Below are 23307 nucleotides of genomic sequence, written 5' to 3'. Positions count from 1 at the left end.
TCCACTTGCGGTGTGGATGTGATCTTTGCCATGGTACTTATCTCGCATAGCCACCTTGTCCAGCTCGCCGGTGATGTGATTGGTGGCGCCGCTGTCAACGTACCAGTTGGTGTCGACACCATAGGAACCATCAGCAGCTCCGGCCACCTTCTCATCTTGGGAGGAATCATCCTCGTTTTCATAAAAACGGTACCAGCAGTCCTTTGCGGAGTGCCCCGGTTTTCAACAGATTTGACATCTGATTGTGTCAGGGCAGGACCTGCTATTGGAGGAGTTGTCGTTGCGCCGGCCTCCGTTGTTGGTGAAGGAGGGCCGGCCGCCACTGTTGTTTCCTCCGCTGCAGCTGCCCTTGCCCTTGCTGTTCCGGGGAGGGCCTCGATGACATGAACCCCCGTCACGGCCGCGGGTGGCGGCGTTTGCAGAGGATTTGAAGCCGCCTCCTGCACCTGCTCCTTGGAAGAGGGCCACCCTTTGATCGAAATTGCTCATCATGGAGAACAACTCATCACGGGTAACCGGGATGATCCGAGCATCGAGGGCGGAGACTAGCGGCTGATACTCCATGTCCAACCCAGTGAGGATGTAGGAGATCATCTCATCATCCTGCACGGGCTTGCCTGCTGCAGCTAGCTCGTCGGTGAAACCTTGCATGTATGCGAAGTAGGAGGCCACCGACTGCTACCCTTTCTACGCGTTCGTGAGCGACGCGGATGTTGTTGACGCGAGACATCGATGTGGACGAGAACATGCTCACCAACGCTGTCCAGAGTTCGCGCGCGTGGGCGATCGAAGTCACCTGCACAAGCACTTCGTTGGAGAGGTTATTCAGAAGGTAACCAAGCACCTGCTGATCCTCTCGGATCCAGACTGAGTGAATCAGGTTGGGGATGGTCTCCTCCTTGCCATCCTTGTCCTTGCTGACCACAACCTTGGCCTGCTCCGGCATGCTCCGGTCCACATAGTCGAAGAACCCTGCCCCCCAAAGCTGCGGCGTGATCTGGGTACGCCATAGGATGTACTTTGTTCGGGTGAGGCGTTCGGTGATCTGGCCAGAGAAGGTGGAGTTGGCTGCGCTCGAGGATGCCATGGCAGGAGGTTCGGTGGTGGGAGGAGGAGATCGCTAGATGGGAAGAGTTAGGCTCTGATTACCATGTGGGAAACGTCGTACCCTTGATCTGGGCAACGCCTGCGTGTTATATCGTCAGGGGCGCGACTCCCTGAGGTAGCGTACAGATGGTTGAGATTACAGACTTCAAAAGGAAGGGATGGATATCTAGTTACAAGAGATAACAGAGAATATAAACTACCTATCTCTATCCCTGTCTATCTGTCTTCGGTACAAGGAAGGCCGGCTGGGCTGTGAGGATCGGCTGGGCTGTCACGATACAATATCTTGTTTGACACGTCGATCACTGTTTTCATTGCATCTTAGAATTCTTTTTCCTTTTCACTTTCCTCCACCTAGATAGAGTTTCAGTCTACTATAACTTTGCTCTTTGCCCGCTAAATTCTTTGTGTGTGCGCACGCGCGTTAGTGTTGGTTGTGTGCATTCTAGTTATGTAAAGACCGAGTTCATTCTAATTATGCTTGTATCCCGTTGAATAAAAACAACCTTTATCAAGAATGACAAATCAGATACCCTGATCTTGTTATTTCCGCCCGTTTGTCTCGATGCGGAATAACTGTAGTCGTCGTCTTCATTCTGTTGCCGTCTTCCTTTTTTAGCAAAAGCGTAGGGCTAAGTTCGTCAGCAAAATTGTCAATTTTATGTGTTCTTCGGAGAATGTAAGGTGGATGTTATGCGGCTGGGGGCACCGTCGTATTCATATTCCACGGGACATTCGTCCAGCTGTATACATGGCAAAAATCACTACGTTCTATATATGGCAAACATGAATCACTTGGTTTTCCAGAGGAATTTTTTTCCCAGAGACTACTACTACAATGTTCACGACCTGGCCTGCGAGGAGGCACGCGTGCAGCTCCCTCTTCTGCCACCTCCATGGCGCCGGGAGCGCCTTGCTGTACCGCGTGCTGGACGCGGTGACGTCGGTGAAATGCGAGACGCGGCGGGCTCGCAAGCAGGTCAAGGTGCTCGAGGCCCTCGACGTCGCCGGGACGCAGCTGTACCACTTCACCACCATCGTCATCGCCGGCATGGGCTTCTTCACGGACGCCTACGACCTGTTCTCGGTCTCCCTCATCGCCGACCTCCTGGGCCGCATCTACTACCACTCGGCGGATGGCAGGCTCCCCGGTAACGTTGCCGGCGCCGTCAGCGGCGTGGCGCTCTGCGGCACGGTCCTGGGGCAGCTCTTCTTCGGCTGGCTCGGCGACAGGATGGGGCGGAAGCTGATCTATGGCGTCACGCTCAAGCTCATGGTGGTGTGCTCGCTCGCGTCCGGCCTCTCCTTCCACAACAAGCCCAAGTGCGTCGTAGCCACGTTGTGCTTCTTCCGCTTCTGGCTCGGCTTCGGCGTCGGCGGCGACTACCCGCTTTCGGCCACCATCATGTCTGAGTATGCCAACAAGAGGACTCGCGGAGCCTTCATAGCAGCAGTCTTCGCTATGCAGGTGTGTAAGTAAAATTATCACAATATTTTTTGGAGCCTGTGCCGTATTTCATTTTTAATCTACAGCCCGCTTCTCTTTTCTCTGTCTAACTCAGTCAAAGATAATATCTCAATCCTTATCTTATTATGCTTGCTCTGCATAAAGGGTCTTGGGAACCTGGCTGCTGGGGCTGTTGTTCTGGTGCTCTCTGCGAGCTTCAAGAACACGGCCGCGTACGATACCGACCAGCTCGGGCAAGCAGACTACGTGTGGCGCATAGTACTCATGCTCGGCGCCGTTCCTGCCCTGCTCATCTACTACTGGCGCATGAAGATGCCTGAGACGGCGCGCTACACCGCGCTCATCGCCAAGAACCTCAAGCTAGCGCGGCGTCTGACATGGCCGCGGTCCTCGACATCGACTTTGTGTCCGACATGGACGCGGAGGCCGTCGTTAAGCAGGACGAGTTCGGCCTCTTCTCCATGGAGTTCCTTCACAAGCATGGCCGCCAGCTCCTCGGAACCACCGTGTGCTGGTTCGTCCTCGACGTCGTCTTCTACTCCCTCAACCTCTTCATGAAGGACATCTTCAGCGGCATCGGCTGGTTTGGAGACGCGGCCGAGATGAGCCCTCTCGAGCAGACCTACAAGATAGCCCGCACGCAGGCCATCATCGTGGTCGGCGGTTCCCTGCCAGGGTACTTCCTCACTGTCCTCTTCGTTGACCGCATCGGCCGCATCAAGATCCAGCTCATGGGGTTCACCATGATGACCATCTTCATGATCGGGCTTGCCGCGCCCTACAAGTTATGGTCCAAACCCAGCATGCACGCAGGCTTCGCCATCATGTATGCATTGATCCTCTTCTTCGCAAACTTCGGCCCCAACTCCACCACCTTCATCCTGCCCACCGAGATATTCCCGACGCGGCTGCGGTCGACGTGCAACGGCATATCGGCTGCCGGGGGTAAGTGTGGTGCCATCATCGGTGTTCTCTGGTTCCAGTATTCTCATGCGAGCATCCGGAGCTCTCTCCTTCTTCTGGCAGGGTGCAACCTGGTTGGGGTCATGTTCACTCTTGCCTTGCCGGAATCCAAAGGGATGTCACTCGAGGATATCACCGGGAAAATGGAGGAAGAAAGCGAACCATCTCAAGAATCTGCAACGGTTGCTGAAGTTGAGTTCATCCACAGCATGGAAATTTTGTAACTAGTACCATTCATCCCGGTTGCTGATTTTAGTGTCTTCTCAAAATTACTCAAACATTGGAAACTTGTATCTTTGAGATGTTTGGATTATATAGTGTTCAATGTGACATGGGATGGGATAGACTCCAAACGAAGTGGCAATAACACAACTAAATCTAGGCATAGCAAATAGTAGAGCAACTTTCAGTTTTACCCCTTCCTTTACTCCTATCCATATTACTTGCCGCCGGTTCAGTACAACTGTATTAGAGAATTGTACTAGAGCAGTGACAAGTAATCCCTATGAGCCTACAAGATATTGAACCCAGGACCAGGGAGGTTGTGAGCACGTTGTTAGCCACTCGAACCAACCAGATTTGGTGATAAATATGTAGCACAGTTTCTTATCAACAAGAATTGATTTACTGTAGCAGACCAAACCACCACTGTACGACCGGGCGGGACACTGTAGTGAACGGACCGATGGGGTATTGTAGCTAATGTGTTTTTTCAATTTCTAAAATGTTTTTTGAAACAAGAACAATTTTAAAAATCAAAAATGTTTTTCAAAATTTGACCTTCTTTTTGAAACGCGAACATTTTTTAATTTTGTGAACATTTTTTCAAATTTAGATCATACCGAACCTAGGATCCTGCAACTATTCTTCCTTCGTTCAAGACTCGCTTTTCTTGCGGGTTGAATGAGTGAGCCTTGGCCATACATACTGAGATTCAACAGGTAACTTTGGAGTCTGTCCTAAAGCCCTATGAAAACTTCTTCAGAATTGTGAACATTTTCTGAAAGTGCGAACAATTTTTCAAAATTAGCGAACATTTTCTTGGAAACTTGAACAATTTTTAAAATTTCAGAATATTTTTGAAAAATGCGAGCACTTTTTCAAATTTGTGAGCATTATTTGAAAATACAAACATTTTTTAAAATTTAACAACATTTTTCAACTTTATAAACATTTTTTGAAAACATTTTTAGGGCATAAGCAGTTTTTTCTATCTTTTTCGTCTTTCTTCTCTTTTCTCGTTAATTCATTTTCCTCCTTTTTGAACTTTATTATAATTCTTGAAACCTTTTCAAAAACTTCAAAAAATCTTTGGAATACCAGAAAATGTTCTTATTTTCAAATATTTTTTATAACTTTTTTTTAAATCTAGAATTTGATTAAAAATAATCCCTTTCTTGAATATTTTGTTCACACATTTTAAAAATGTTTGTGCTTCAAAAAAGTTGATATTTTAAAAAAATGGACTGAAATTTTTGTTCAAAATTTTCGTCAATTGTTGGGAATTTGTTACCAATTTTGGAAAATGTGTTTAAGTTGGTAAAATTTCATACACAATTTGTTATTCCAGATTTGTTGACAAATTTCAAGAAATGGTTACAACATAAGAAAATGTTCATGTTAGTTCATAATGATGGAAATTGCAAATAGCAGAAGCATTAAAATTAGGAAAAACTACATGCTCATGGATGCACCCGTCTGGCATAATCCGACACACTTCTCTCAACTGGTATTTTTGAACTACTAGTAAGCGTGTACGTGAAAATTCACGTGTACAGAGAAGATAGTCTGGTAGTAGTAGTCAAAAACATTACAAACGAACCTAGCATGTTTTTGTACAATCAAGGATGGTCAATCTCACTGTTTGACAAAAGGTACTCCCTGCAAGTGATCTAAAATGTCTTGGAGGGAATATAATTTAGAAAATCTACTTTGCAGTGCACCTAAGAACATCTCTAGTAGATTCGTAAAAGGCCCGATTCTGTAAAACAGCCGCTATTTTACGGTTTTGGGCGAAAGAAAAGGCCATTCCAGATCCCGCAAAGTGGCTGGTCTTGTAAAAATTTATACAGCTCCCCCCAAGAAAAACCTCGTCCTGAAGATATGGAGTTTAGGAGGAATTTTTTTAGCTCCCCCTATACCACGAGGGCTGGGGGTAAATGAATGTTTTATTCAGTGCGAAGTGTAATATACTATGGTAGCTATAGCAGCTAATTTTTTGTATGGCCATGTGACACTCGTGTTTTACTACTAAACATGATCTTTAAGGTATATCACTATACGTGCTTCATGCTTCATTATTTCCTCGAACATAGGTTCCTAAAAAATGTTTTCTTATCTGAACGTTTTTTTAAAGTAGTATTAAATCATTTTTGTTTTTAGCATATATTCCCTCAGCAATGCGCGGGGTATCATCTTGTTTACAATAAAAAGTGGTCCTTGCAACCCAACATCTGACTTTTTTTTCATAAATGTGGTGGCATACATAGAGACATCCTTTGCAGAGACCACTCCTCGCTAAGCGATTTCAACGAAGAGAATCGGGACCTTCCTAAATAGTTTTACATTGTGAGATTGTGTTGGCCCGGTATTTAGGGGTCTGTTGTTTCATTGGGCTACCTCACCATATTGTATTGTTTCGCCGTGTAACTTGGGTGTTGTTCCTTTTATATATAAAGCAGGTCAAGAGCCTGTTTCAAGAGTAAATGGTCTCTAGACGGTGTAGGAATATTAACCCCACAACTACTCCCTCTCTCTAAAAATGTAAGACTTTTTTGGCTAACCATATATTCTACAGAAGTAAGAATAGAAGTTGTACCAAATCATTGATTGTTCAAACATCAGCAAACACATAACTGTGCCATGGATTTGCCATGATCCGTGGTATCGAGAGATGTACTATTCCTCTTCCTTTTACCTTCCCATTCTAGAAAGAAATAATCCTGGTCTACACATTTTTTTGGACCTACTCCGATGAAGGAAGCAACTATTGATATCATATACACAAAGGTGTAGGTCTAATATATTGGAGACTAAATTTTAAATAGGTCACAAAAGATAATACATAATGCACGTATCAGCTATTAGAAGACCAAATTCAGCAGCTCTGTGAAAGACACCAAATCAGTTTTACACGTGACAAAACATAAACACCGCTAAAATAAACAATGAATCATAATCACCTGGAGCAACATTTTTCTTCTTAGGTGGCAGCTGAAATCATCGATATGAAATTGTTTCGGAGGAAGGCTAAAGAGATAGCGAAACGTTACTCCAGCGTGTAGATAATTGTCCCGCTAAATAAATCAGTGTACAATGTCTCGCTAATAGCATGCTATATCATGCTAATAGTGTAATTTAAGGGGAGGCACTATTTTGTATTGGGCGCTATTTTTTCCTTGATCCTATACCTTATTATACTTGGTCTGCATAAAGGGTGTTCTCTGCGAGATTCAAGAACACGGCCGCATACGAGACTCACTAGCTTGGGCAAGCGGACTACGTGTGGCACATCGTGCTCATGCTTGGCGCCTTTCCTACCCTCCTCACCTACTACTGGCGCATCTAGATGTCCGAGAGGGTGTGCTACACCGTGCTTATCGCCAAGAACCTCAAGCTAGCGGCGTCCCACATGGCCGCGGTCCTCGTGATCGACATCGTATCGGATGCATATGTGGACGCGGTCATCAGGCAGGACGATTTTGACCTCTTCTATGTGGAGTTCCTCCACAAGCATGGCCGGCAGCTCCTCGGCACCACCGTGTGCTGGTTCGTCCTCGATGTTGTCTTCTACTCCCTCAATCTCTTCATGAAGTACATCTTCAGCGGCATCGACTGGTTTGGAGACACGGCCCAGATGAGCCCTCTGGAGCAGACCTACAAGATACACAGGCCATCATCGTTGTCGGCGGTTCCCTGCCAGGGTACTTCCTGACTGTCCTCTTCGTCGACTGCATCGGCTGCATGAGGATCCTGCTCATGGGGTTCACCATGATGACCATCTTCATGACAGGGCTTGCCGCGCTCTAAAAGTCCTAGTCCAAGCCCGGTATGCACGCAGGCTTCGCCGTCACGTATGCATTGATCCTCTTCTTCGCTAACTTTGGCCCCAACTCCACCACCTTCATCCTGCAAATGGAGATATTCTCGATGAGGCCGCGGTCAATGTGCAATAACATATTGGCTGTGGGGCGAAAGTGCGGTACCATCATCGGTGTTCTCTGGTTCCATTATTCTCATACGAGCATCCGGAGCTCTCTGCTTCTGCTGGCAGGCTGCAACCTGGTTGGAGTTATGTTCACTTTTGAATTTCCGGATTGCAAAGGGATGTCACCCGAGGATATCACCGGAGAAATGGAGAAAGAAAGCGAACCACCTGAAGAATATGCAATGATTGCTGAAGCTGAGGTCATCCACATCATGGAAGTTTCGTAACCAATACTGGCCATTCCCGGTGCTAATCTTACTGTCTTCTCCAAATTATTCAACAATTGAGAACTTGTATCTTTGAGATGTTTTGTTATATAGATGTTCACTCTGACATGAGATGTGTTAGACTCCAAACAAAGTGGCAATAACACAACTAAACCTAGGCATAGCGAAAAATATAGCAAATTTCAGTTTGGCCCCATCTCGTAGCAGTTTCTATTGCAATTACCCCATTTATATACCACATGTTGCTGCGGGAATTGGTTGCAATATACTTTCATAAGATTTGGCTGTGCGAAATATAAATATTTAGATTAATAACACATTACCAGAATTAAATACATATGATTTATTAGATTTGATTATGCATAGTTGTAAAATATCAATTGAATATAAGTAGAATCATAGAATGAAAAATATTTTCCCACACATGGTTGCATGTGGTAGTGGATCTTTTCACATGCATGGTTGCTTGTTGAGGTGAGACTTATCCCATCCATAATTGTATGGTGATGTGGCATGCTTACATGCTGAGATAAATAAGTTAGCGGGGATGACTCTCGTAAGTATATAGGATATTTTCATCCATCTTACCCCATCTACAAAACGTGTACCATAACTCGTCCCTGGATGTCAGGGTTCAAGCTTGTTGCTGATTGTCTTCTCAAAATTAGTCAAACACTGAGAACTTATATCTTTGAAATGTTTTGATTATACATAGTGTTCACATGACATGAGATGGGATAGACTCCAAAAGAAGTGGCAATAACACAACTAATAAAAGTACTCATAGCAAATAATAGTGCGAATTTCAATTTTTTACCCCCTCTTTTAGCATTTTTATAGTAATTACCCCATTTATGGCATTTTCATCCGTACCATTTTGCCTGGGCATGCACCAGCCTTCCATCGTGGTCCGTGACGGCTAGCCCAGTAATCCCCTTTCCACAGTGTTCCCAAAAGCTCACGTCGACCTTAATTTTCAGCACACCCTCCTCCAGTGGCTTCCAAAAGAATTTCTATTACTCGATTAGGAATCCCTTCCTTTGATGCCCACAAAGGAGGCTGGCGGCAGGGTGCATGAGAGAGGCAGGCAGGTGGGCGGGCGGCGCCGAGCCAGGTGCTAGACTATACAAGGAGGAAGGCGGGTTGGCCGCACTGAGCCTAGCATCATGTGACGCTCCATCAAAGGGGAAGAAGAAGCAGGCGACAAGATGGACACACACGGGAAAAGGAAAGAGGAAGTCAATGTTCTAAACATCAGTGAAAACCGACCAAAATTGGACATGTTGGCTTCAAAGCCACTCAAGGGGGGTGATTTTTATGGTTTTGAAGTTTCGAGGGTAAAAACTATATATAAGTTGATTTCAAGGGGATTTGGCTCCATGAAATAGATTTGTAGGTGATTTCTATACCTTTTTCTTTCGAATACTTCCTCAATTGTACCCATTGTATCAACATGTTTTTGTATCGGCCGACCCATGTAAAGTTTCTACTCACTCCCAGTTCTGGGAAGTTTCAAGAAGCTTACACCCATTTCACATTTTTTTTCTTCGTTTTCTACATTTTTATTCTATTTTTTTCTTTCTTTGCATTTCCTTTTTCATTTAGGTTAATTCTTTCTTTTTCTAGTTGAAGGAGTTACTGATTTTTTAAATCTAATTTCTTTTAAAGTGTGTTTTTTCTTAAAACTAGGAGATATCTTTTCAAATTCATGTGCTTTCCAAAAATTTGACAATTTAATTCACTAGTACTACCTAAATTTTTTGAAAAAATTTCAAATTATTCAGCAACTTTTAATCGACAATTTATTTTCAGAATCGTGAATGGTATTATTGTATTTGAATATTTTTAAAATTTGCCAAGATTTTGAAAATGCCATCAATAATATTTAAATTTTCATGAGCTTTTTCAAAATTCATGAACATTTAAAAATTCATGAACTTTTAAAATCCACAAACATTTTCAAATCCCTAAATTTTTTAAGATTAGTAAGACATTTTTCAAAGTTCGGAAATATTTTTAACTTCACAAACATTTTCCATTTTTTTCATGAACATTTTCTAAAATTCATGAAAAAATTAAATTCCTAAAGAGCTGTTCAAAATCGTGAACTGTGTTAATTCCATGTATATTTTTCAAATTCATGATTTTTTGCAAATCGAAGAGCATTTTTAAAATTAGCAACATTTTGTAAATTCACATTTTCTTTGAATTAGTGAACTTTTTCAAATCATAAAAAATTGAGCCCTTTGTTTATGTGATGGTGGAGTTTTTTTTTTTTTTTGCACGTAAGGGCTAAGAAAAAAACGCAAACAAAGATATCATTGTGCATACGATAGTTTCATTAAGGCATGTACAATGGTAGCGTCACTTTGGTGTTGCCCCAGCCCATCCACGTAGGTTAGTAAGTTTGAGACCATCGTATCAAATCACTCTTGAAATGCGACAGCCTCATTTTAGGACCACTCTTGAAATGCGGCGAAACTGGAACACAAAAGTACAGCCACCTCGGATCATACTGCGCTCTTGCTTACACTCTTCGATGTACATGCAAGGCGGATGGGACCCAAGCCTTTTAAGTACGAAATCATGTGGGAGCGACACCCTGATTTTCTAAATCGAGTGTCACATGATTGGACAAGGACAGAAGCTAACTCGGTGCTTGAACTGCATGATAAATTGCAGGATATGTCACGAGGGTTGCATGCATGGGATCGTACGGAGTTCGGCTCTGTTCTGGGAGAGATCAAAAAACTCAAAGCCGAGCTAGAGGCGCTGCGTGCACTAGCGGGGAGGACGGGCCCGTCTCATGTTGAGATCAAAATAACAGACCGCCTAGTCGAACTCTATCACCGAGAAGAGATATTATGGCGACAAAGAGCGAGGTTAGAGTGGCTGTCGCACGGGGATAAGAACACATACTTTTTTCACCTCCGAGCTAGCTGAAGGAGTTGGAAAAATCAGATCAAAGCCCTGGCTCGTCCGGATGGTAGCCTGAACGAGGATGCACATGAGATGGCAAACCTCACAAGCACCTTTTATGAGAACCTATATACTTCTGAGGGTGTCCAGCACATGGAAAGAGTTCTTGATACAGTCCCTCGCAAAGTGACTCCAGAGATGAATGCTCAGTTAACAGCCCCTTATTCGCAGAAGGAGGTGAAGGAAGCCCTGTTTCAGATGTTCCCCACTAAAGCACCCGGACCGGACAGTTTCCCGGCTCACTTCTTTCAACGTCACTGGGATGTGTGTGGAGCCGAGGTCACGAAAGTGGTCCTACGTATCGTTGAAGGTACGGAATCTGCAGAGTGTATTAATGAGACGGTTCTTGTATTGATTCTAAAGGTAACAAACCCAACGCAGCTATCCCAATTCAGGCCTATATCACTTTGCAAGGTGCTATACAAAATTGCATCTAAGGTGATCCCGAATCGTCTCAAGCTAGTATTGCCTGATATCATCTCTGCCGAACAGTCTGCCTTTGTCCCGGGGAGGCTGATTACTGACAACATAATTGCAGCCTATGAGTGTCTTCACTTTATGAAAAGAAATAAGGCAAAGAAACACCAACACTGTGCTCTCAAACTGGATATGATGAAGGCTTATGATAGGGTTGAATGGCCATATCTACAAGCTATCATGCTGAAGTTGGGTTTCACCCAGAGATGGTGGAGATAGTCATGGGCATGGTGACAACGGTCAAATTTTCAGTTATGTTTAATGGCAGCAAATTGCAACAGTTTACTCCTTCGCGTGGAATCCGGCAAGGGGATCCAATCTCTCCGTACTTGTTCTTGCTAGCAGCAAAGGGCCTTTCGTGCCTGTTAAAATCTCAAGTTGAGTCATCAAACCTTAGTGGATTGCAAGTGGCGCCCCTAGCACCACCGGTGAATCACTTATTATTCGCAGATGACAGCCTGCTGTTTTTCAAGGCCAATGCTACGGGTGCAGAAGAGATCAACCAATTGTTGGAACATTACTGTGCAGCAACGGGGCAGAGGGTTAATTACAGCAAATCCTCTATCTTTTTCAGTAAAGGGGTTCCGGAAAATATTCGAGCAGAGATCAAAGAGTTGCTTCATGTGCCTAATGAAACACTGAATGCAAAATATTTGGGGATGCCATCCGACGTTGGCTCTTCAAGAAATGGTGCCTTTAAGTTTCTCAAAGACCGCCTATGGAGTAAAATCCAGGGCTGGATTGAGAAGTCCTTGTCCACCGTAGGGAAAGAGGTACTTGTCAAAAGCCGTCGCTCAAGCGGTGCCAGTTTTTTCAATGTCATGTTTCAAACTTCCAAGGGGACTCTGCTTACACTTGAATATGTTGATAAGGAAGTTTTGGTGGGGCTCTAAAGATGGCCGTAGGAAGCCTCATTGGGTTTCTTGGAAGGATATGACGCAACCCCAATCTTGTGGGGGGTTGGGGTTCAAAGATTTTGAATTATTCAACTTAGCAATGCTTGCAAAGCAGGGTTGGCGAATTCTCCAACAGCCTGACTCTCTGAGTGCTCGAGTCTTGAAGGGGGTTTATTTCCCTAATTCATCCATACTACATGCTCAAGTCGGCTCTCATCCTAGTCAGATTTGGAGATCTATAATGGAGGGTGTGGAGGTTTTGAAACTAGGGCTCATCAAGAGGATCGGCAATGGTGAATCTACAGATGTGTGGACGGAGAACTGGATTCCAAGGAACGAGATGTTGCGCCCCTATGGCTGCAGGTTACAGAACCCCATGAGGCTAGCGTCTCAATATATCGATCAAACCTCTGCGACTTGGGATAAACAACGAGTTTAGCAAACCTTTTTGCCTATGGATGCTGCGGTAATCTTGACTATACCCATCGGTACAAAGAATTTTGATGACTACTGGGCATGGAATTTTGAAAGAAATGGCATATTCTCTGTACGCTCGGCTTACAGAATGTTGGTGGCGACACGGCAACGGAGAGAAGCATGGCTGGATGGCACTTCCGCAACGTCTAGTTCGATCATGGAAGAGAAATCATGGAAGACGCTCTGGAAGATTCAAGTTCCAGCCAAGGTGAGGATGTTCTTATGGCGTTTGTCGAAGCAGTCACTCCCTACAAAAGATGTATGTGCGCATCGGCACATGTCTAATACGAGCTCATGCGGTCTGTGTGGTTCACCGGATTCTTGGAGACACTCGCTACTTGAGTGTTCAATGGCGAGATGTGTTTGGGCTCTTGATAACAGCGATCTGGTGAGCAGAATGATCACTATCACGGAGCCGAGGGCGAAGCATTGGCTGTTCAGAATGATGGAGTTACTGTCTCACTCAGAGTTTGTTCGGCTCTCCGTAACACTATGGGCGATTTGGTCTTCTCGCAGGAAATTCATTCATGAAGGCGTGTCTCAGAGTCCGCATTCTACTCACGTGTTTATCCATCGTTTTATGGACGAGATCACCATGCTACAGAACAAACCGGCTGAAGTGCAGGATCCCCCACGAGGAATTAGGCAGTCACATGCAAGGCCTAGTCCTCCCCCCGCAGGGTACGCAAAGATCTACGTCGACGGTGCTGTTTTTAGTAATAGAGGCAGCTCCGCGGCAGCAGTGTGTTGAGATGATGCAGGGAATTACCTTGGAAGCTCGTCGCTGGTGATTGAAGGCCAAACCTATCCGGCGACGCTTGAAGCAATCGCGTGCAGGGAGGCGTTGGCCTTGGCGGAAGATCTGCTGCTCCATGACTTCATCATATCATCGGATTGCAAGCAGGTGGTAGAGGATATTAACAGAGGAAATTAGGGGCGATATGGCTCAGTCATCACAGAAATAAGACTTAGAATTTTGAATTTTGATTGTAATTTTATTTTTGAAGGCCGAGCCGCTAATGGCGAAGCATATAGTTTAGCTAAGCACTCTCTCTCGGTCTGGGACGCCATACTTGGTTGGTAAATCCCCATGATCCGAATTGTATCCCACTACATGTGGATTATCATCAATAAAGCTTAGCTTTATCCTAAAAAAAAATTCTCAGTCTGACTTTCCTCCGAAACCACACGGCATGCAGCCTCCCACACACACAGCTCGCACCATGTAGCATGCTTTTGTCAGTCAGGAGGCAGTCTCCTCTGCAAGCACCCGCTTTACCCTCTGCACAGCAGTTTCAACCTTTGTGGACCATCCGAGCCTACGTGGATGGCCGGGGCATCTGTCCACCCTGTAGCATTGGCCACGCCCTTATGCACGTTAAGGGCTAAGGAACAACTGTCGTCGTCGTCATTCTGTGGTCGCCTTCCTTTTTCTAGCAACGGCAGCAAGTTCGTCAGCAAAGTTGTCAATTCGTCCAGCTGCGACCCTCGTAATCATATTTCAGAGGACACTCGTCCAGTTGTATAATATAATTAAGAACGGAGACAACCAGGCGGTTGTATATATGGCAAACACGAGACACTTGGTTCTCCAGAGGAATTTTTTCCCAGAGACTACTACGTCGACAATGTTCACGACCTGGCCTGCGAGGAGGCACGCGTGCAGCTCCCTCTTCTGCCACCTCCATGGCGCCGGGAGCGCCTTGCTGTACCGCGTGCTGGATGCGGTGACGTCGGCGAAATGCGAGACGCGGCGGGCTCGCAAGCAGGTCGAGGTGCTCGAGGCCCTGGACGTCGCCGGGACGCAGCTCTACCACTTCACCACCATAGTCATCGCCGGCATGGGCTTCTTCACCGACGCCTACGACCTGTTCTCGGTGTCCCTCATTGCCGACCTCCTGGGCCGCATCTACTACGACTCGGCCGACGGCAAGCTCCCCGGGAAGGTCGCGGGCGCCGTCAGCGGCGTGGCGCTCTGCGGCACCGTCCTGGGGCAGCTCTTCTTCGGCTGGCTCGGCGATAGGATAGGGCGGAAGCGGATCTACGGCGTCACGCTCAAGCTCATGGTTGTGTGCTCGCTCGCGTCCGGCCTCTCCTTCCACAACGAGCCCAAGTGCGTGGTGGCCACGCTGTGCTTCTTCCGCTTCTGGCTCGGCTTCGGCGTCGGCGGCGACTACCCGCTGTCGGCGACTATCATGTCTGAGTATGCCAACAAGAGGACTCGCGGAGCCTTCATCGCAGCGGTATTCGCTATGCAGGTGTGTAAGTAAAACATTCACAATATTTCTTGAAGCCTGTGCTGCATCTCATTCTTAATCTACAGCCCCTTTCTCTTTTCTCACGTCCAACTCAGTCAAAGATAGTATTTTAATCTTTATCTTACTATGCTTGCTCTGCATAAAGGGTCTTGGGAACCTCGCTGCTGGGGCTGTTGTTCTAGTGCTGTCTGCGAGATTCAAGAACACGGCCGCGTACGAGACTGACCAGCTCGGGCAAGCAGACTACGTGTGGCGCATAGTACTCATGCTCGGCGCCGTTCCTGCCCTGCTCACCTACTACTGGCGCATGAAGATGCCCGAGACGGCGCGCTACACCGCGCTCATCGCCAAGAACCTCAAGCTAGCGGCGTCTGACATGGCCGCAGTCCTTGACATCGACTTCATGTCCGACATGGATGCGGAGGCCGTCGTTAAGCAAGACGAGTTTGGCCTCTTCTCCATGGAGTTCCTTCACAAGCATGGCCGCCAGCTCCTCGGAACCACCGTGTGCTGGTTCGTCCTCGACGTCGTCTTCTACTCGCTCAACCTCTTCATGAAGGACATCTTCAGCGGCATCGGCTGGTTTGGAGACGCAGCCGAGATGAGCCCTCTCGAGCAGACCTACAAGATAGCCCGCACACAGGCCATCATCGTGGTCGGCGGTTCCCTGCCAGGGTACTTCCTCACCGTCCTCTTGGTCGACCGCATCGGCCGCATCAAGATCCAGCTCATGGGGTTCACCATGATGACCATCTTCATGATCGGGCTCGCCGCGCCCTACAAATTCTGGTCCAAGCCCAGCATGCACACAGGCTTCGCCGTCATGTATGCCTTGATCCTCTTCTTCGCGAACTTCGGCCCCAACTCCACCACGTTCATCCTTCCCACCGAGATATTCCCGACGCGGCTGCGGTCGACGTGCAATGGCATATCGGCTGCCGGGGGTAAGTGTGGTGCCATCATTGGTGTTCTCTGGTTCCAGTATTCTCAGGCGAGCATCCGGAGCTCTCTTCTTCTGCTGGCGGCGTGCAACCTGGTTGGAGTTATGTTCACTCTTGCCTTGCCGGAGTCCAAAGGGATGTCACTCGAGGATATCACCGGGGAAATGGAGGAAGAAAGCGAACCACCTAAAGAATCTGCAACGGTTGCTGAAGCTGAGTTCATCCACAGCGTGGAAATTTCGTAACCAGTAACGTCCATCCCTGCCCGTTGTTTATCTTAGTGTCTACTCATCAAAATTACTCAAACATTGGGCACTTGTATCTTTGAGATGTTTTGTTATATGTAGTGTTCACTGTGACATGAGATGGGATAGACTCCAAGCAAAGTGGTAATAAGACATAGGCATCTCAAATAATAGAGCAAATTGCTGTTTTTGACAGTTTCATCCGTTTTAGAGGATCTCCAGACGTGCCCCCAACAGGCCCCCAGGGTGAATTTTGGGGCTCCGGCGTCGAGAAAAAGCCCCAGTCGCGCCCCCAAGACGCCGAAATCCGCCGGCTCGGCCCGTTTTTTAGCCCGGCGATCCCAGGCCCAACCCAGCATGCTGGGGGCGCTCGGGGGCTCCGGCGGAAGGGAAAACACGCCTGGGCCACACTGTCAGGCGAAAAGCCAAGGAAATCGTCCAGATTTGCCCCCCACCCATACCCCCGCGTGCTCAGCCACCACCCTGCCGATCCCGGCGCCGCTCACCGCCCAGCACCTCTAGATAGGCCATTCCCCGCCAGAAAGGAGAGAAGGTTTCGCCGTGGCAACCTCTTCAGCACCTTCCGGGCAAGTTTTCCGGTGCTCTGGCCGCGCGGGCGGTATACCGGCGGTTGTGCGCCTACGACGCCCGCCAGGTGTTCCGCGGTTTGTCTGCCCGTCCCGGCGATGGACTCGGACGACGAGGAGGCGCTCGCGGCATTGCTGGAATAGGAAGCCGATGTCATCATCCGGGAGGAGGAGCATATCATGCTCCTCGCCACCCTCGCCGGCCTGCTCGTGAATGAAAAGCCGCGGCGAGGTGGCTCGGCGCCGGGGCAGCTGAAAGCAAAGAATCGGCATCGTCTGGAAGGCTATTGCATGCTCTACTCCGACTACTTCGTCGACGCTCCATTGCACGGCGACAAAATATTTCGGCACCATTATCGGATGAGCCGAAAGTTTTTCCTCGGGATTGTGAATTCCATCCGGGAGTTCGACGGCTACTTCAAGTGCAAGAAGGATTGCACCGGCACACTTGGATTCACCTCAATCCAAAAGTGCACGACATCTATGAGGATGCTTGCATACGGAGCTCCCGGTGATTCACTCGACGACTATGGGCGCATGGCCGAGTCCACAACCATTGAGTGTTTCTACAAGTTCTGCAGGGCAGTGTTGGTAGTGTTTGGACCGCAATACTTGCATCACCCAATGTTGAAGACACTGCTCGGATCCTAGCACAGAATGCAGCAAGAGGATTTCCTGGGATGCTTGGAAGCATCGACTGCATGCATTGGAAATGGAAGAACTGTCCATTTGCTTGGCAGGGGATGTACAAAGGCGCCAAAGGCGGTTGTAGTGTGGTACTTGAGGCAGTGGCCGACAGGACCTCTGGATTTGGCAATCCTTCTTTGGGATGCCAGGAACTCATAATGACATCAACATCCTGTAGTGATCCCCTATCTTTGCCAAGCTTGTTGAAAGTCATTCTCCTCGGTGAACTTCGAGGTCAATGGGCGGCACTACAACAAGGGGTACTACCTAGCTGATGGCATCTATCCGAGATGGCCTACATTTGTGAAGACTATCTCAAACCCTGTGCCAGGAGGCAAGAACTCCCACTTTGCGAACGTTCAGGAGGCTTGCAGGAAGGATGTCGAGCGGGCATTTGGTGTGCTCCAATCTTGATTTGCTGTTGTCCGGTACCCTGCTCAGACCTAGTGAAAGCACAAGTGCTCCCTGGGTAATTTTGGTAATTAATGTCAACATATCTCTTGTCGGACTAACATTTTCATCTAGTATATTTCAGATGAGTTCAATAGTGGAGTGGCAGGACAAGAGGATGTGGAACCCCTTCTAGATGCTAAGGACAAACATTGGCAAAAGCTCAAGCCTCTTCTTTTCTATTTTAGTGATCCAAGATCACATTGAGTCCATAGGAAAAGCCAATACTATTAAAAGGGGATGAGGTGTTGCTTAATGGTCTGCTTGCTCAAAGTGCTTAGTGATATGCTCCAAAGCCCTCAACCACTTTCTCATTTCCAAATATGTCCTAAATCTAAAGTCAAACTCGGCCCCACTGGTTTGATTCATCCGGCGCCACCGAGTTCATTGACATAGCCACTGCCAGAAACCCTAATCAGTTCGGTCTCACCGATGGGATCTCGGTCTCACCGAGATGGCCCTGCAAACTCTCTGTTGCATGTTGCAATTATTTCGGTCTCACCAAGATGTGCAATCGGTCCCACCGAGTTTGCTTGACCAAGTCTCTATTAGCTTATTGCTGAAATCGGTCTCACCGAGTTCATGCAATCGGTCTCACCGAGATGAGGTTCTGCCCTGACCCTAGTGCATCGGTCCGACCGAGTTGATATTGTCGGTCCCACCGAAAACCCTAACATTCACATTTTGAACCAGATCGGTCCCACCGAGTTTCACTATTTGGTCTCACCGAGTTTGGTAAATTGTGTGTAACGGTTAGATTTTGTGTGGAGGCTATATATACCCCTCCACCCCCTTCTTCATTCGAGAGAGAGCCATCAGAACGCGCCTGCACTTCCACTACTCATTTTCTGAGAAAGAACCACCTACTCATGTGTTGAGACCAAGACATTCCAATCCTACCACAAGAATCATGATTTCTAGCCTTCCCCAAGTTGCTTTCCACTCAAATCATCTTTCCACCATATCCAAATCTGTGAGAGAGAGTTGAGTGTTGGGGAGACTATCATTTCAAGCAAAAGAGCAAGGAGTTCATCATCAACACACCATCTATTACCTTTTGGAGAGTGGTGTCTCCTAGATTGGTTAGGTGTCACTTGGGAGCCTCCGTCAAGATTGTGGAGTTGAACCAAGGAGTTTGTAACGGCAAGGAGATCGCCTACTTCGTGAAGATCTACCCAAGTGAGGCAATTCCTTCGTGGGCGATGGCCATGGTGGGATAGACAAGGTTGCTTCTTCGTGGACCCTTCGTGGGTGGAGCCCTTCCTGGACTCGCTCAACCTTTACCCTTCGTGGGTTCAAGCCTCCATCAACATGAATGTACGATAGCACCACCTATCGGAACCATGCCAAAAATATCCGTGTCTCCAATTGCATTTGCACACTCCAATCCCATCCCTTTACTTTCTTGCACATTGCATGCTTTACTTTCCGCTGCTCATATACTCTTGCCATGCTTGCTTGAAATGTATTGTGAATGTTTTAACTTGTGCTAAAACTCCACCTCAACTTGAAGAACTTAAAAATTGCCACCTTTATTAGTTGAGTGTATAATCACCCCTCCCCTCTAGACACCTCTTCTCGATCCTTTCAATTGGTATCAGAGCATTAATCTCCATTGTTTGGTTTAATCACCATTGGAGGAAGATGGATGCTTCTACGATTGGGAGTATTAGACGTAGAGTGCCTATACTTGATGGAGAGTTCTATAATGCTTGGAAAAATGAGATGCTTGAGATTTTCAATGAATATCAATTGAACAAGTACATTACTGCCCCTTGTGCGCCCCTTGTTGATCCATTGCATCCTACCCCCGATGAGTTTATTGACATGATTTGCAATCTTAGAACTATCAATCTTATCACTAGAGGATTGCCTAGAAATTTGATTGCATGCTTGCCAACTCTTGAATGTGCTTACACCATATGGAGATATCTTGCGGAACGCTTTCCAGACTATTCCTTGGAAAATTTAGATGAGATTCTTCATAAGTCCATTGCTTTAAATAAGATGAACCCTAATAATCCTAAGTTTGGTGATTGACTATTTGAGCTTCCTGACCTTATGCGTGCCAACGGAGATGTTGGAACCATTAGTAACATCATCTCTGAAGTCATTAGAATTCATAAAGATGCACATTGTCATGATCATAAATCTAATGAATCACTCTCCCTAGGTAATGATCAATCACAAGACGATGTTGAACACGGATACTATGATGAGGATGACGGTAGTGACTTTGATATTGATGAGTCTATGAGACACTTTGGTCTTATGGCAAACCTTCGCGGCTAAATGGCTGGAGGAAAGGAATGGGTTCTTGATAGTGGATGTACCAATCACATGACCGGAGATAAGGATATGTTTCATGAGCTTGCTGAAAACGACGACCCTCGAAAGTATGTCACTTTTGGTGATAACTCAAAGGGTAAGGTGGTTGACCTTGGTAAGGTGGCCATCTCACATGACAGCTCCATACAAAATGTTATGCCCGTTGAATCTCTTGGCTACAATTTACTTTCTGTATCTTGACTAGCCGATTTCGGTTTCAATGTCCTATTCACTGAAGTAGATTGCCAAGTGTTTCGAAGAGATAATCATAATATGGTATTTACCAGTATACGTAGAGGTGATCTATACATTGTTGATTTCACTAAAAAGGCTCAATTTAGAACTTGCTTAATTGCTAAATATTCTAAAGGCTAGTTGTGGCATAGACGGTTAGGTCATGTGGGCATGCGAAATCTTGACAAGCTTATTAAAGGTGATCATATCCTTGGTGTTAAAGATGTTATATTTGACAAGGATAGACCTTGCAGTGCTTGCCAAGCAGGACAACAAGTTGGAGGAAGTTATCCCATGAAGAACATCATGACCACGAGAAGACCACTCGAGCTAGTTCACATGGATCATTTTGGTCCCAATGCCTACAAGAGTCTCGGTGGTAACTCATTCGGATTGGTCATTGTTGATGATTTTTCAAGATTTACGCGGGTGTTCTTTCTTGATGATAAATCGCAGGTCCAAAAGATCTTCAAGAACTTCGCTAGGAAGGCCCAAAATCCATTTGAAGCAAAGATTAAGAAGGTTCGTAGAGACAACGGGACGGAGTTCAAGAACGCCAATGTGGACACCTTTCTTGACGAAGAAGGGATTTCACATGAGTTCTCGGCTACGTACACGCCTCAACAAAATGGAGTTGTTGAGAGGAAGAACCGGACGCTCATTGAAATGGCAAGAATGATGCTTGATGAGTACAAGACGTCAAAACACTTTTGGGCGGAAGAGGTTGAGACAACTTGTCATGCAACAAATCGTCTATATCTTCACAAGCTACTCGGCAAGATGGCATACGAGCTTCTCACTGGTAACAAAACCCAAGGTGGATACTGATACGTCTCCAATGTATCTATAATTTTTTATTGTTCCATGCTATTATATTATCTGTTTTGGATGTTTAATGAGCTTTAATATGCTCTTCTATATTTTTTTGGGACTAACCTATTAACCGGAGGCCCAGTGCCAGTTTCTGTTTTTTGCCTATTTTAGAGTTTTGCAGAAAGGAATACCAAACGGAATGAAACCTTCGCGATGATCTTTCTTGGACCGAAAGCAAACCATAAGACTTGGATTTGAAGTTAGAGATGCCACAATGCATCCACAAGGCAGGAGGGCGTGCCCCCCACCCTCATGGGCCCCTCATAGCTCCACCGACGTACTTCTTTCGCCTATATATACTCTTATAACCTAAAAAGATTAGGGGGAGCCACGAAACTACTTTTCCACCGCCGCAACCTTCTGTACCCGTGAGATCCCATCTTGGAGCATTTTCCGGTGATCTACCGGAGGGGGAATCGATCACGGAGGGCTTCTACATCAACAACATTGCCTCTCTGATGAAGCGTGAGTAGTTTACCACAAACCTTTGGGTCCATAGTTATTAGCTAGATGGCTTCTTCTCTCTCTTTGATTCTCAATACAAAGTTCTCCTCGGTGTTCTTGGAGATCTATTCGAGGTAATACTCTTTTGTAGTGAGTTTGCCGAGATCCGATGAATTGTGGATTCATGAACAAGATTATCTATGAATTGGTTCTTATCTGAATTCTTATATGCATGATTTGATATCTGTGCAAGTCTCTTCAAATTATCGGTTTAGTTCGGCCTACTAGATTAAACTTTCTTGCCATGGGAGGAGTGCTTCGCTTTGGGTTCAATCTTGCGGTGTCCTTTCCTAGTGACAGTAGGGGCAGCAAGGCATGTATTGTATTGTTGCCAGCAAGGATAAAAAGATGGGGTTTATATCATATTTCTTGAGTTTATCCCTCTACATCATGTCATCTTGCTTAATGTGTTACTCCGTTCTTATGAACTTAATACCCTAGATGCATGCTGGATAGCGGTCGATGTGTGGAGTAATAGTAGTAGATATAGAATCGTTTCGGTCTACTTGACACGGGCGTGATGCCTATGTTCATGATCATTGCCTTAGATGTCATCATAATTATGCGCTTTCCTATCAATTACTCGACAATAATTTGTTCACCCACCGTAATACATGCTATCTCGAGAGAAGCCACTAGTGAAACCTATGGCCCCCAGGTCTCTTTTCCATTATATTTCATCTCTTTTCCATATTGTTGAATCTCTTTTACTATTTTGCAATCTTTACTTTCCAATCTATACAACAAAAATACCAAAAATATTTACTTTATTATCTCTATCAGATCACTTTTGCGAGTGACCGTGAAGGGATTGACAACCCCTTTAGCGCGGTCGTTGCAAGGTTCTTGATTGTCTGTGCAGGTATTCGGTGACTTGTGCGTTGTCTCCTACTGGATTGATACCTTGGTTCTCAAAACTGAGGGAAATACTTACGTACTTTGCTGCATTGATACGTCTCCGTCGTATCTATAATTTTTGATTGTTCCATGCCAATATTATTCAACTTTCATATACTTTTGGCAACTTTTTATACCACTTTTAGGACTAACATATTGATCCAGTGCCCAGTGCCAGTTCCTGTTTGTTGCATGTTTTATGTTTCGCAGAAACCCCATATCAAACGGAGTCCAAAGGGGATAAAAACGGACGAAGAATTATTTTGGAATGTTTGTGATTTTTGGGAGGAAGAATCAACGCGAGTGGGTGCCCGAGGGGGCCACGAGACAGGGGGGCGCGCCCTGGACTCTCCTGGGCACCCCGTAAGGCGGTTGACGCTCTTCTTTTGCTGCAAGAAAGCTAATTTTATGAGAAAGATCTGGGTGAAAGATTCACCCCAATCGGAGTTACGGATCTCCGGATATAAAAGAAACGGTGAAAGGGAAGGATCTGGGAACGTAG

General features: G+C 46.2%; 1 protein-coding gene and 3 pseudogenes across 1 annotated transcript; 3 read left to right on the top strand and 1 right to left on the bottom strand.

Annotated features, from left to right (window-relative positions):
* Positions 1–473: 473 nt before the first annotated feature.
* LOC119290328 lies at positions 474–612 on the bottom strand (annotated as a pseudogene).
* Positions 613–1945: 1333 nt separating this feature from the next.
* Positions 1946–3775, top strand: LOC119289740 (annotated as a pseudogene).
* A 448-nt stretch (positions 3776–4223) lies between these two features.
* On the top strand, positions 4224–7972 carry LOC119284106 (annotated as a pseudogene).
* Positions 7973–14429: 6457 nt separating this feature from the next.
* On the top strand, positions 14430–16245 carry LOC119289739 (putative inorganic phosphate transporter 1-13). The gene is made up of 2 exons (XM_037568978.1): positions 14430–14914; positions 15165–16245. The coding sequence occupies exons 1-2, from the start codon at positions 14430–14432 to the stop codon at positions 16243–16245; spliced, it is 1566 nt and encodes a 521-aa protein (XP_037424875.1).
* The last annotated feature ends 7062 nt before the right edge of the window (positions 16246–23307 follow it).

The sequence above is a fragment of the Triticum dicoccoides genome, chromosome 4A, assembly GCF_002162155.2.
Source record: "Triticum dicoccoides isolate Atlit2015 ecotype Zavitan chromosome 4A, WEW_v2.0, whole genome shotgun sequence".
In the NCBI taxonomy this organism is placed as follows: domain Eukaryota; kingdom Viridiplantae; phylum Streptophyta; class Magnoliopsida; order Poales; family Poaceae; genus Triticum; species Triticum dicoccoides.
Note: the sequence above shows the minus strand (reverse complement) of the source record. Positions and strands in the feature narration are given on the sequence as shown.

Coding starts and splice junctions, on each gene's coding strand:
- LOC119289739 (XM_037568978.1), top strand. CDS start 14,430: ATGTTCACGACCTGGCCTGCGAGGAGGCACGCGTGCAGCTCCCTCTTC. Junction 14,915..15,164: donor TCCTTCCACAACGAGCCCAA/GTGCGTGGTGGC, acceptor AGTCAAAGATAG/TATTTTAATCTTTATCTTAC.